The 13,557-nt window shown below is 39.4% G+C and overlaps 1 protein-coding gene across 8 annotated transcripts in view; it reads left to right on the top strand.

The window, feature by feature from the left end:
* Window positions 1–13,557, top strand: part of LOC132398062 (non-POU domain-containing octamer-binding protein-like) — a 98,733-nt gene that overhangs the window by 13,999 nt on the left and 71,177 nt on the right. For 7 of the 8 annotated variants that reach the window (XR_009513533.1, XM_059976998.1, XM_059976993.1 and 4 more), the window contains exon 2: window positions 6,241–6,607. Coding sequence is in view for 7 of the 8 variants with exons in the window: in XM_059976998.1 (XP_059832981.1) it covers window positions 6,241–6,607 (367 nt within the window). In the remaining variant the exon portion in view is untranslated. Of the gene's footprint in view, window positions 1–5,922; window positions 6,045–6,240; window positions 6,608–13,557 lie in introns of those variants that run through there. The other variant, XM_059976997.1, reaches the window with a different exon arrangement.

The following is a 13,557-nucleotide window of genomic DNA, read 5'->3' as shown; positions in this document are numbered from 1 at the left end:
TACAGGAAAAAAGAAACTCAGTTGTTGATGAAAAACTCTGCATAAGTAGATGAAGACTGACAAGCAACCAATCTGCAAAAGAAAAAGCTGTCCAAATAAAAATAATACTGAGAGCATGAGATGTGAAGAGTCCTTCAAAGTTGGGCTGGAGGTGTTGGAATCAGTTCAGAGTGGTAGCGATTGAAGTCATCCGTGCTGGTTCAGGAGCATGATAGTTGTAGACTCCTAGCTTTTCTTGGCATGGTGGTGTGGGATCCGATGGTAGTATCAGGAACAGGACATGGCTTTGATATGTGTTCTTCTTGTGGCATTGCTTTACATAAATGTATTATTTAGTTAGTAATTTAGAGTTTTTTTTTGTCTTTACACTGCAGTGCTACCACAAAGCAATAAGTTTCACATCATATAAGACAGTGATATTAGGCCTGATTCTATTTCTCAGATATAAATCACATCTTAACAGGCAGTGTCCTGTGATGCCCATTTATTACAAAAGCATCTGTTGAATTGGTATTCATCACAAGAATAAGAATATACAATGCTATTTCATGTTTAAAGATGTGACTGGATATCTCTTGTGCTCCACCACTCAACTTACCCACCATTTGTCGCAGTCTATAATGATGTGTCCCGTTTACGGAATTTTCTGTTTTAGCCAATTTATCCTTTTAAACTCTACTATTTTGCTGCTGGTAACTTTTTTGTTGCATTGTCATCCATATTTATCTGATTCTGGCTGAGAAATGCTTTAAGATTCTTTATACTATTCAACAACAAATTACATATTATTAATTTAGAAGTCAAACATGCACAAATTAATTGATGAAACACAAAGGCTAAAATCTCCACTTCTGCAAAGAATTCAATAACATACAAAAAATATGCCATTTACCAGTTGTACATACAAGTACCTTGTGAACACAAGCCACCTTTTTCCTAAATCTTGTTATAAACTTGAGCTCCTTTCTTCCAGTTTCCACAAAAATGTGTGCACAATTCATCTTACCTTCTTTCTGGAATAATGAATTCCTTACGGATAAGTAAGTTTCATCTTCATGCCCATGTGATTTTTATGACTATCTTTAAAATTAGGGCCCATGAACAAATCAAATGTACAAGAGGAAACATTCTCTGGTCCATGAAAAATGGATATTCTTTTAAAAAAAAGCTACGGATCTTTTCCCACCCCTCCTCCTATGGATTGTTCCTAACATGAATAGTTCACAAGTAGGAAAGGCAGTTGTGAACCTAATTTCTACACAATAGAAGATGCTTGCAGAACGGAAGCAGCTGGCAAATTCATCCCACTAGTTTCCTCAGCACTCATATAATCAGACCGTAAATAAGCTGGACATTTGTAAGCTGTGGGGTTTCATAATGAAACCTAATCTTTTCTGATAAAGCTGCAGTCTGTTGTTTCCACCCTCGGTTGAAAAATGAAGTACACAGTACTCTCAAATATGGATTTTCAGTTCAGCCTAACATTTCTTCTTTTGATTTTTTTTATTTTGTCTTTTCACTTTGGCCTCTTGGAACTGTTTTTTTATAAAAACTATTTGCAAGGCATCTTTTGGATTGATTCCTGAATATCCAAATCATTTTACAGCCAAGTACCTAGTGTTATGTACCCCTAGGGTTCATATTTTCTGTGGACAATCACCTTAAAATGTCAGGAGAATGGGACTGGCTTTTGGACACTGCTTGAGCTGTTCTGTAGAGAGAGAGGGGGAGCTGTCCAACGCAGTGAGAGAGACAGACAGATAAGACAGAAACTGCTCGAAAGATTGATGTTTTGATTTCTCTGAAAGTCGTTTACATTTCCACAAGGACAGTTGCCTGCTTGTTAAAGTTCCTTCAGAGAGAGCGGGACGGAGCAGGTTGATGGACAACTGGTGTCCAACATGTGGAGATAAAAACCAGGTCCGCTGGGACACAGACACACAGTTTCGGACACTGAAGGAGCCTTGTTGCACCCACAGGAAGGTGGGGGTTTTGGAGGATCGATTTGGGGAAATCGATCAGTGGCTCACTGTGTGAAAAGGTGTGACCGGTGGGGAATTGTTCGTGTGTCCATCCTTGCCTGGGTGATAATTCCACCACTGAAGAACGGTCGTACGTGTTATGGTCATAGTCAGTGATTACAACAGGACTTTGGAAGACAACGGGAAGATCGACGGCATCACCTCTCACCTCTCTCTCTAACATTACTCAAATAACTACCTTGAACTGAACTGAATTCGCTTCATCGTAAGACTCTATCCATCCACCTCTAGGTTTGAAAGTGTGTGTGTGATATCATTGCTAACCTGTTTGATATATTTGCATTTATAGTACTGTATTGCGAAGTTTACTAATAAACACTATTAGTTTATAGTAACACACACAAAATGCTGGTGGAACGCAGCAGCCCAGACAGCATCTATAGGGAGAAGCGCTGTCGACGTTTCGGGCCGAGACCCTTCGTCAGGACTGACTGAAAGGAAAGATAGTAAGAGATTTATAGTAATACCAGACTCCAGTGTGTTTCCCATTTCTGCTGGTTCTTTAGCCAGGTCACGGGGTACGTGAGACTAGCATACAGTTACAATGTAGGAAACATGGCTGCGAATTTACACGTATCAAACTCCACCATAACCGCAACCAGATAATCACATTTAGACATGTTAATTGTGGAATAAATATTGGTCAACATATACTGCTGGCCCCTTTCCTGCTCTTCTTACAAAGCTTCTTTTGTGACCTCTGAGAAAGCTGCTATTGCAGTAGTCCTTGTGTTCTGCGTTGATATTTGGGTTTTTTTTTAATAAAAAAAAATATATATACACACAGAGTTGGATATAAAAGTTCTATTCAATGAAGATCTGTGGGTGATTTTTTTTTGATGTGTACATTTATTTTACTTCCTTTGCTCCTCAGGTCCTTGGGTTTCAAATTATGCTACCACTGATAAGGAAATTTAGGGTGCACTAATGTTGGACTTTTCCTCAGTCTTAATTAGTGATTTTACATTAACATTTTTCTGAATACTCTATTTATAAATTATATTAATTTCATTGCTTAGAATATTGTTATTAATTATGAATAGTTATATTCACAGCATATTTAGTTCCCACCCTTTCTAGAAAAATCAACACTTTAACCTTGCTTCACCCTTCTTTGCAGGCAACTGGTTGTCCATTTTGCTATTTATGCCCTTGATTACGTATTCTGATGATTAAATTGTGTTGTTCCTTTGAAAACATTTTGAAACCTAGATACAATATTTGATCATGTTATTCCAAATATTACATATATGAATAATTTAATTGAGATTTGCCATAGAAGATTGAACATTTGAAGTAATTACTGACCATGTTTTTTAGAGTTTTCTCTCAGTAAGAATTGTGTTTCTTGTATTCTGTTGGGTTTGAACTTGTATGTGCAAAATAACAAAAATTAAACATAGTGAAATCTGAAAATTTAGAAAGTATGATTGTGATTTGAAGGTCTAAAATATGGTATATTGAATTAATTCACCAGGTACTTTCCATCATAAAGATATTATGTGAAAATGTTTGCTGATGATTGCATATTATTCAATTCAATTTATAACTCGTTCACAAATAAAGCATCCTAAGTCTACAGGCAGCAAAATTAAACAACAGTTCAGCAATTGGGGATCAATGAGAAGTAAATTCATGCGACCAGTGCCAGACAATGACACTTTCCTACCAAAGAAAATCCAACCACCTACCCATGATGTTGAATGGCATTGCCTGCTATGTTCTCTGCTACTAAGTATCTAGTGTGAGAGGCTGTGATCTCTATCAATTAGAATCAGGTTTATTATCACCGGCATATGATCTGAAATTTGTTAACTTAGTAGCAGCAGTTCAATGCAAAACATAATCTAGCAGAGAGAAAAAAAATTATAATAAATAATATTAAAAAATAACAAATAAGCAAGTAAATCAATTACAGAATATGTATTTTTAAAAATGTGCAAAAACAGAAAGTGATAGGCAGGTGAGAAGAGGTAAGAGGCCAGAGTAAGGAATCAAAGAAGAGAAAAGGTGGAGGGAAAAGAATTACCATATGGAGAAATTGTTGTTCTGCCATCAGATTGGCCATGTAGACAGAATATGAGGTCTTGCTCCTGCACCCTAAGAATGGATTCATTGTGGTAAAAGAGGATGCCGTGGACCGACATGTTTCAACCTGAATGGGGATAGGAATTAATGTGGTAGGCCTCAGGGAAATTCCACTTTTGTCTGATGGAGTGGAGGTGCTCAAAAAAGCACCACCCCAATTTACTTCAGGTCACTAGAGTCCTCTCCACGGACTCTGTCAGTATTTCCTGATGCCCAATCTATAATCAAAGACTCCTACCATGTAATGATTTGATGTTGATGAACGGTACACAAGCTTTTCATTTTATCTTGATAATAAACCAATTCCATTTGTTTATCATTGGGTTTAAGTCTTGAAACTCCCTATTCAATAGCATTGTTGTTGCTTCACCAGGATGGCAGTGATTCAAGAAGATAGTTTGCACTATCTTCAAGGGTAATTACCAATGCTGTTGTTGCTAGTGACAATCATTCTGGCTATATTTCATGAAGAGTTTGAGGATTTGGTTTGTCACCCTAAATACTCAAAAACATTTCAGATGTACTATGGAGAGCATTCTGACAGGCTGTATCACTGGTATGGGGAGGGATGCTACTGCACAGCATTGAAAGAAGCTACATTGTCATCTCCATCTTGGGTACTAGCCTCCGTGGTATCCAAAACATCAAGGAGTGGTGCCTCATAAAGGCGGTGTCCATTATTAAAGACCCCCATCATCCAGGACAAGCCCTCTTCTCATTGTTACGGTTAGGAGATACAGAAGCCTGAAGGCACACTCTCAGCAATTCAGGAACAGCTTCTTCCCCTCTGCCATAGGATTCCTAAATGGACATTGAAGCCATGAACACTAACACTACTTTTTATAATTATATCTGTTTTTGCACTATTTTTAATTTAACTGTTTAATATTTGATTTACTAATTATTTGTAATTAATAATTTAGTAATATTTTATTTAGTAATCGATTTAGTTTTTCTTATATTATCATTAGGTTGTACTGCCACTGCTGTTAAATTTCACAACATATGCCAGTGATATTAAACCTAATCCTGAAATAATTCTTTAAAAATGATTTATTGAAGTCTCCAAAAACAGACTGTGTAGCAGGAACAATGGGGGGCAAGAAAGCCAAAGTAAAAATTGATTGTGAAGAATATTGTTTATCAACGATATTTTCCCGATTCGAGTTTTCCAATGGGGTAATACCTTCAGTGACAAATTAAAGGTTAACAAGTTAGCTATTGCAAAGATCAACCAAAATATATTGAACTTGGTATTTGTTCCTTTGAGAATTCATTCCATTACGTAAGTCAAGAATTAAAAAGTAAGCGAGACATTTACTTTGTTGTAACATTTAATTAAATAATTAATTGGAAACACCAAATATTTTCGTATTTAAGTGAATGGATTAATTTTTACAATGTTATTTTTGTTGTACTCCCAAGGAAAAAGTAGAACTTGTGCTTGAACTGGTTATGTATTTGGTTAAATTTCAAATGTTCGAATGGTAAAAATCGAAGCAATTTTAAATAGTTCTAGAGATCTACTGTTTTGATAATTTCTCATTATTTTTACGCAGTTCAGTTACATAGTCAACTTAATAAATATCGACAAAAGGCATGTTAAAATCTCAGCCCGCCTTCCAGAATAATATAAAACCGAGCACATGCCGTCCTTCGGCTTGGAGTAATTGATGAAGTAGGCCCGAAGTTTGTGTGACAGCGGACTGACCAATAACTGGGCATCTTGCCTGTTTGACGTCACAGACTCGCTTGGATATTCTAACAATTAACCAATCAGAACGCGGGAGGCGGGAAAACCTGCCATCTCACTTTCAAAGTTAGGTCGAGGCGAATAATTTTTCCCAGTGTCCTTTGCTCGCGCTCTTCGCGGCTTTCGTTTGTTCGTCCGAAGCGCAGCGGCCTGTAATTGAGGTAAAAATCAAATTCAATAAAAATAAATCTCGGCTAAGATCTATTCCGTTTTGTTAACTACCCGATGTACCATAGTATTTAGTATCTAATGCGAACTACTTGAAAAATTGGCGTCTCGAACAACTGAGCGGGTGGCGGGATTATTTTTTTTGTTTCCGTTAAATTTTCAGCTCGAATTTTCTTTCTGAATCTCCAGAATCATGCAAGATCACATCCAGAAATCCGGCGGGAGGAACCGCTCCGACAACACTAGCCCCCGCAAGAGGGAATACCGCCAGGAGCAAGGCTCGGGGCCCAGCGCCAACAACCACCATCACCAGCAGCAGCAGCAGCAGCAGGCCTCCAGACATGGCGATCGGGCCGCAACCGGGCCCGGAATCACCGTCGACATGACTAACTTCCGCAAGCCCGGCGAGAAGACCTACACACAGCGCTGCCGCCTTTTCGTAGGTAATCTGCCCAACGATGTGACCGACGACGAGTTCAAGAAGATGTTCGATAAGTACGGCGAGCCGTCCGAGATATTCATCAACAAGGATAAAGGTTTTGGTTTCATCCGACTGGTGAGTGCGGCTGCCGTCGTCTTTGTTCTCTGCCCCTCCCCCACGCACCAATTCATGCAAACACGGCCTCTTTACGCCGTTCCTTTGGTATCTCCCACGTTCAATATATTTTGTAACGCATTTGGATATTTTCCGCCCGTTAATTTGTGAACGCGGCTTGCCATTTTGTAAAGGGAAACGTGGGTTTTGCGAGTAAAATCCTGTGCGGCATTAATAATTCTCGCCAGGTCCAAACACCTTAATTGGGGTTCTGATGGTTCAAATCGGCGTCTTTTTAAAAAAAATCAGATGCTGACAATGACGTGTGCTTACTATTTAACTTTTTGTATATATTTTTTATTGATTTCTATCAGTGGAATAAGTATCCCTTGCAGAAAGTCACATAAGCCACATACCTTCAGGTGAGGGTAATAATCACATCCTTTGTGGAACAGTTTAGTAGAGTTGTGAGAAATTGTGCGTTCAGTTTCTAATTTCGTCTAACTTCACATAAAAAATTGGTTAAGAATTTATAATTGTGTGTACTCTGCCGTCTATTAAGGTTGTGCGTGGTCAAGTATCATTTTCCTCCATAATGCTACAGTTTGTAATTTCCCTAAAATTCCAGAAATCTTCCTCTGAGTTAAAGAATTTACCACCTTCCAACTGAAGAAGTCTGACTTCATTCCACAGCTAAATGGTTTGAGTCTCAGGTGAAATGTTTACCCTGCTGAACCATGTGAGAATTTATAACTCTCAGTTATAGCATGTCTCATTCTTATTGACTTTAGTTTAGTCTGTTCAATCTCTCCAAAATCTGCAAACCTGTTATTCCAGGATTTTTGTTTGGCAGGTAAGTATAACCTTTTTAAAATTAGTACACCGGAAAGCTGCACAATACTTGGTCTCTTTCAGACTCTTTGCACAACTGAGAAGCAGCTTTATTTATATACTTAGCCGTTTTGCTTTGAAAAAAGGTCTGATTTTTTTTGTCATGTTAACTTTGTGATTTTTAACATTTCCTGATCTATTTCCATGCACTGTGTGCAAAGAAGTAGATGACTTCATATTTTGCCACCTTAGATCTCTCATGTTCTTAGTTGCCAGTATCTTGCAACTTTTCCTGCTCACAACCCAACTTAGTTTTGTAAACTTAATAATTGTTACTGTTTGCTTCAGTAACATCTTGACCAATCTCTTATGTGTGAACATAAAATGTAAATTTCTGAAAATCAAATTGTACCACATTTTCTAGTTGCCCTTTTATTTCTACATGAGAATTACAATAAATTGATCATCCATGCTGATTCCACCTTCCTGTTAGTCTTTGCTCAAGTGTTGTTGCAGATTGCAAGATTTACTTGCTACTGATATTGGGTAAGCTGTTTGTAGTTTGCATCACTGTCTGGTATGGAGGCACTACTGCACAAGACCAAAAGAAGCTGCAGAGGGTTGTAAATCCAGTCAGCTTCATCTTGAACTAGCCTTCAGGTCATCTTCAGGAAGCAGTCTTAGAAAGGCAGTGTATTATTGAGGATCTCCAGCACCCAGGGCATGCCCTTTTCTCACTGTTATATCGGGTAGGAGGTACAGAAGCACTCGGTGATTCAACTCAAATGCATCTCTCCCATTTCCTGCACATCTGCCCTCACCCCATCCACCCCACTCGGGATAGGGTTGCCCTTGTCCTTACCTACCACCTCACTAGCCTCCAGGACCAACGTATAATTCTCCGTAACTTCAGCCACCTCCAACGGGATCCCACTACCAAACACATTTTCCCCCCTCCCCCCCCCCCCCCACTTTTCACAGGGATAGCTCCCTACACTTCCTTGTCCACTCGTCCCCCCCCCCCATCCCTTCCCACCACCGATCTCCCTCCTTACCCTTACCCTTACCCTTGTAAACGGAACAAGTGCTACACCTGCCCTTACACTTCCTCCCTCACCACCATTCAGGGCCCCAGACAGTCCTTCCAGGTGAGGCGACACTTCACCTGTGAGTCGGCTGGTGTGGTATACTGCGTCCGGTGCTCCCGGTGTGGCCTTTTATATATTGGCGAGACCCGACACAGACTGGGAGACTGTTTCATGGAACAACTACGCTCGGTCCGCCAGAAAAAGCAGGATCTCCCAGTGGCCTCACATTTTAATTCCACATCCCATTCCCATTCTGATATTATCTATCCATGGCCTTCTCTACTGTCAAGATGAAGCCACACTCAGGTTTGAGGACCTACACCTTATATACTGGCTGGGTAGCCTCCAACCTGATAGCATGAACATTGACTTCTCTAACTTCCATTAATGCCCCTTCTCCCCTTCTTACCCCATCCCTGACATATTTAGTTTGCCTGTTCTCCATCTCCCATTGGTGCTTCCCCCCCCTTTCTTTCTCCTGAGGCCTCCCGTCCATTGATCCTTTCCCTTCTCCAGTTCTGTATCACTTTTGCTAATCACCTTTCCAGCTCTTAGCTTGATCCCATCCCCTCCAGTCTTCTCTTATCATTTTGCATTTCCCCCTCCCTCCCCCACTACTTTCAAATCTCTTACTATCTTTCCTTTCGGTTAGTCCTAACGAAGGGTCTTGGCCCGAAACGTCGACAGTGCTTCTCCCTATAGATGCTGCCTGGCCTGCTGTTCCACCAGCATTTTGTGTGTGTTTGAATTTCCAGCATCTGCAGATTTCCTTGTGTTTGCTCAGTGATTCAGGAACAGCTTCTTCCCCTCTGCTGTTCAATTCCTAAATGGACATTGAACCCTTGGACACTACCTCACTTTTTTAATATACAATATTTCTGTTTTTGCACAGTTTTTAAAGAATCTATTTGATTTACGTAAATTGTAATTGATTTATTATTTTAGTTTTTCTCTTTTCTAGATACGTATTGCATTGAACTGCTGCAAATTTCACACCACTTGCCGATGATAATAAACCTGATTCTGTTTTTAACTTTTGTATTCATTTCCCTATTCCACATGATAAATTTCCATATCTCTGTCTGTAAGGGCCCACATTGGTCTTTACCTCTTTTTTTAAAAAATTTGCCTATTGAAGCTCTTGTAGTTCTGTACATATTCTTCCTTTTATTTTGTCAATATCTTGGGACTCTTGCTGATTATAAAATGCTGAAACCTCAGATTTTCTGGCAACTTAACACACATCTTTCTTTGAACTTCAATGCAGGTTTCCCCTGGTATCCGAAGGTAGAGCGTTCCTATGAAACCGTTTGTAAGCCAAAATGTTGTAAAGCGAATAAGCAATTGCCATTAATTTATATGGGAAAATTTTTTGACCGTTCCCAGACCCAAAAATTAACCTACCAAATCATACCAAGTAACACATAAAACCTAAAATAACACGAACATATAGTAAAAGCAGGAATGATACGATAAACATACAGCCTATATAAAGTAAAATATTGTATGTACGGTGTAGTTTCACTTATCAAAATCGGGAAGACAAGAGCCAAGATCCATTTGGAGAAGAAAAATCGGCACATATATGCATGCGCACACAACTGCCCACACAAGGCTTCACGATCATGGTAGTCTTTCTTGGGGTAAACGCACGTAAAAGCGAAAATCCTCTGCTTAGCAAAAACAGGTACTAATGTAAGTCTTTTGTAACAGCGAGTTGTCGTAAAGCGAACGTTCGAAAAATGGGGGCCACCTGTACTATTTTTGAAGTTTAATGCTAACCAGTCAAGTGTGTGAATTTAGATTTGCTCAAAGTTTTCCTTGTTAACTTGTTTGAATAAAGCCTCATGCCCATTCTTTGACTACTTTGAAGAAGCTTTTGTCCTTTGTTTCCACCATTAAGCATTACATTTTTTGAAATTTTTGCACAGGTTTCTTGTCTTTTACAGTACTATGCAAAAGTTGTAGGCATATATGCAGAGCTAGCCTAACCTTGCACAGTACTGTATTTGTCAATGTGAACCGGACAGTGAGTTTGTAAATCTGGTGGGAGCAAAGGATATTGGGAATGGCTTGGATGGAGTGCTACAGGAGGGGTTGGGTCAGGTGGCAGAGAAGTGCCAGGGGTGGTGTGGGTGCTCCCAGCCCTGAGACACCAGGCAACGCCATTTGATTCAAAACATTTGGTTTGTTAATCATTAGAGAATGTCTCTTTGCTTCCTGCTCCTTTGTCTCTCCCTTATCCTTTTCACAGTTAAGGTTCCTCTCTCTTTGCCACTGTCAGTGCATAATGGAGATCCATATCAGAATTGCTCATATATGACATTTATTTTTCTCTTTTGTTTGCACAGTACTGTATATATGAAACTTTCGCATTCTGAGTGGTCCAGTTGATATTAGGAAAATTGAAATTTCCCACTAGCGGTGCCTTATTATTCTCACAGCCACCTGCAATTTCTTGGCACAGAATCTCCTCCCATTCCTGCTGACTATGGTGGTAGTGGGGGGGGGGGGGTGATACTATAATATATCCGTACCAACCTGACCATCCCCTTATTTCTATCCAGATGGCCTTTTTAGATGATTATTCAGTAATATCCTCTAAACACTGTATGTCTGCTGTTATGAAAAAGGCAACACCCCTTCTTTCCCTCTGAATTTTCTGCAGCTGCTCAGAGACCTTGACCCTTGCACATGGGAGACAATGCACCATCTTGTACAAGGTAACAGTCCTTGAACAGGATTTTTTAATGAACAAAAGCAGTTCTTTGTTAAGAAGGGAGTGTGTCAAGAGATCTGTTAGTTACACGATGTAGTCTTATTTTTTTGTAAACCAGATGTCCTGGTGTGAGTGTTGTATCTCATGATGACATTATTTGTGTAACTCCCTGGGTTGCCTCAGGCTCGCTCAGCTCGTTCTCGTCTAGGGGGAGCAGCCTTCAGTCCGCCAAACTGGGTAATCAGCTGGTGTGGATGCTGTGTGATGTCACCGCCTCGCCCAAAAACAGACAGTACACCATATGCGATTAAATGAGTACAATTTATAAAGGTTACTATAACCAAGTGATTAATAACGATACAGTATATATGAAGAAAAAATAAAGAAAAGGCGCCAAACTTATCAAAGTCCAAACCACTTCGTGCACAACCGTTGGAGCTCAATTACTGAAGTCTTCTGGCCACCATTCGATCCCCTCGACTCGCAGCTTAGGACCATCAGAAGTGGTCAACCAAGCACATCTAGCTTCATCTCCTCTCCTTGGAGTACCTCCTGGCCTTGGACTCTCACTTGGGGTCCATTCCTCGCCCAGCTTACAGCATCGTGTCCTCTCTCTCTCAACCCCTCATGCCGATCTCCCCAAAAGCCCGCCAACAATAGCTTACAGACTCAGAAGAAAGAACAACATTAATCCCAATTGGTTTACAAAGGAATACAATTCTCGTTATCAGTAAATTTTAACCCAAACAAGCTTCCAGCACTCTCTCTCAACAAAGTAGCATTCCTACTTTTAACAAAACAAAGAAGCCATTTTGATTACATACACAGTAACAAAGAAAAAGAAGAAATCCCCTTTACATTTGTTTCCCCATTGATGTGATACAATTATTTAAATTTATTAATTGATTTTTTGCTTCCTCTTGGTTCTACATGATTTTCAAGTTGTTGAGACAATGTTATTTGTCAAAAGTTTGGCCTTAATGAATTATTATTGGTAACTGTTGGAATTGTAAAGATCAGCTCTGTTGTGTAATCTGATTTTTGGCCAGGTCGTTGAGGGGAATATACAAGCATTGGTTAATGAGGGAATATTCTGTTAATTCTCATTTAATTTAAGAGGGCACTACCAGTGTAAAATTATGGACATGTTGGATTTATATACATCTTTACATTGTAGGAAATAAGGTCAGTCCAATCCTGTTGTTACTCTGTCCACGTACTCCACAAGTGATTCTTGGTGGTGATTAGGGAAGCACGGGTATGCTATTCTTCAGTTTCTTGCCACACTCATTGAAAAAAGGATTAAGTATTTTATCTCCATGTGGATTAGATTAAAAAGTCACTACTGGCCTCCCTGCTTTACAGGGTTGGAGCAGTTGTTGAGGCTTGTATTTGGCCCCCATCACCTCAAAACAATCTGAGATTTTCTAACAACAAACTGCATCATCTATATGCATCAAAAAACATAAATTTGAAAAATAAATTGTTTTTCACGTAATTACCATGAGAGCTAATTTTATTATCTCTTTTTTGTAGTCATTTGTGAATTTCTATTAATTGAACAATTGTAATACTGGGGTCACCTATATGGATACTTCATTGAACTTTTTTTTTGCATATGCGATCAGTATGAATCATAAGTAATGATGAAATAAAACCTGCAGATTCAGGAGGTCTTGATCTGAAACATTGTGGATAGGCTAGGGAGGGTTCTGAAAAGATTCAGAAGGATGCTGCTGGAACTGAAGGACTTGAGCGGTAAGGAGAGTTAGGATAGGTTGAGAAGTCTTTCCCTGGTGCTGAGGAGGGCTGATGTTTGCAGAGGCTTATGAAATAAAGACATGAATAAGATGGATTGTCACGGATTTTTTCTCAGGGTATTGAATCAAAATCAGGTTTATTTATCATTGACATTGTATTAGTTGGAACCCAGTGTGTTTCTGCAGGGTTTTAAGGTTCAATGCGTTGTGCATTCAGAGATCTCAAAGCATGGTTATTTGAGTTACTGTTGCCTTCCTGTCAGCTAGTGCCAGTCTGGCTATTCTCCTCTGATCTCTAACAAGACATTTTTGCCCACAAAACAACTTTTTGTGTTTTCTGCACCATTCTCTGTAAACTCTAAAAAGCATGTGTGAAAATTCCAGACAATGAGTTTCTGAGATACTCAAACCATGCTGTTTGATGCCAACAATCTTTCCACTGTTAGTCACTTAAGTCACAATTTGTCCCCTTTCTGATGTTTGGACTGAACAACAACAGAATCTCTTGCCCATGTCTCCATGCTTTTATGCATTAATTGCAGCCACATGATTAGTTGATTAGATATTTGCATT

The sequence above is a fragment of the Hypanus sabinus genome, chromosome 8 (assembly GCF_030144855.1).
Source record: "Hypanus sabinus isolate sHypSab1 chromosome 8, sHypSab1.hap1, whole genome shotgun sequence".
In the NCBI taxonomy this organism is placed as follows: Eukaryota; Metazoa; Chordata; class Chondrichthyes; order Myliobatiformes; family Dasyatidae; genus Hypanus; species Hypanus sabinus.
The sequence above is the reverse complement of the archived record's forward strand: the minus strand, read 5'-3'. Positions and strand labels throughout refer to the sequence as shown.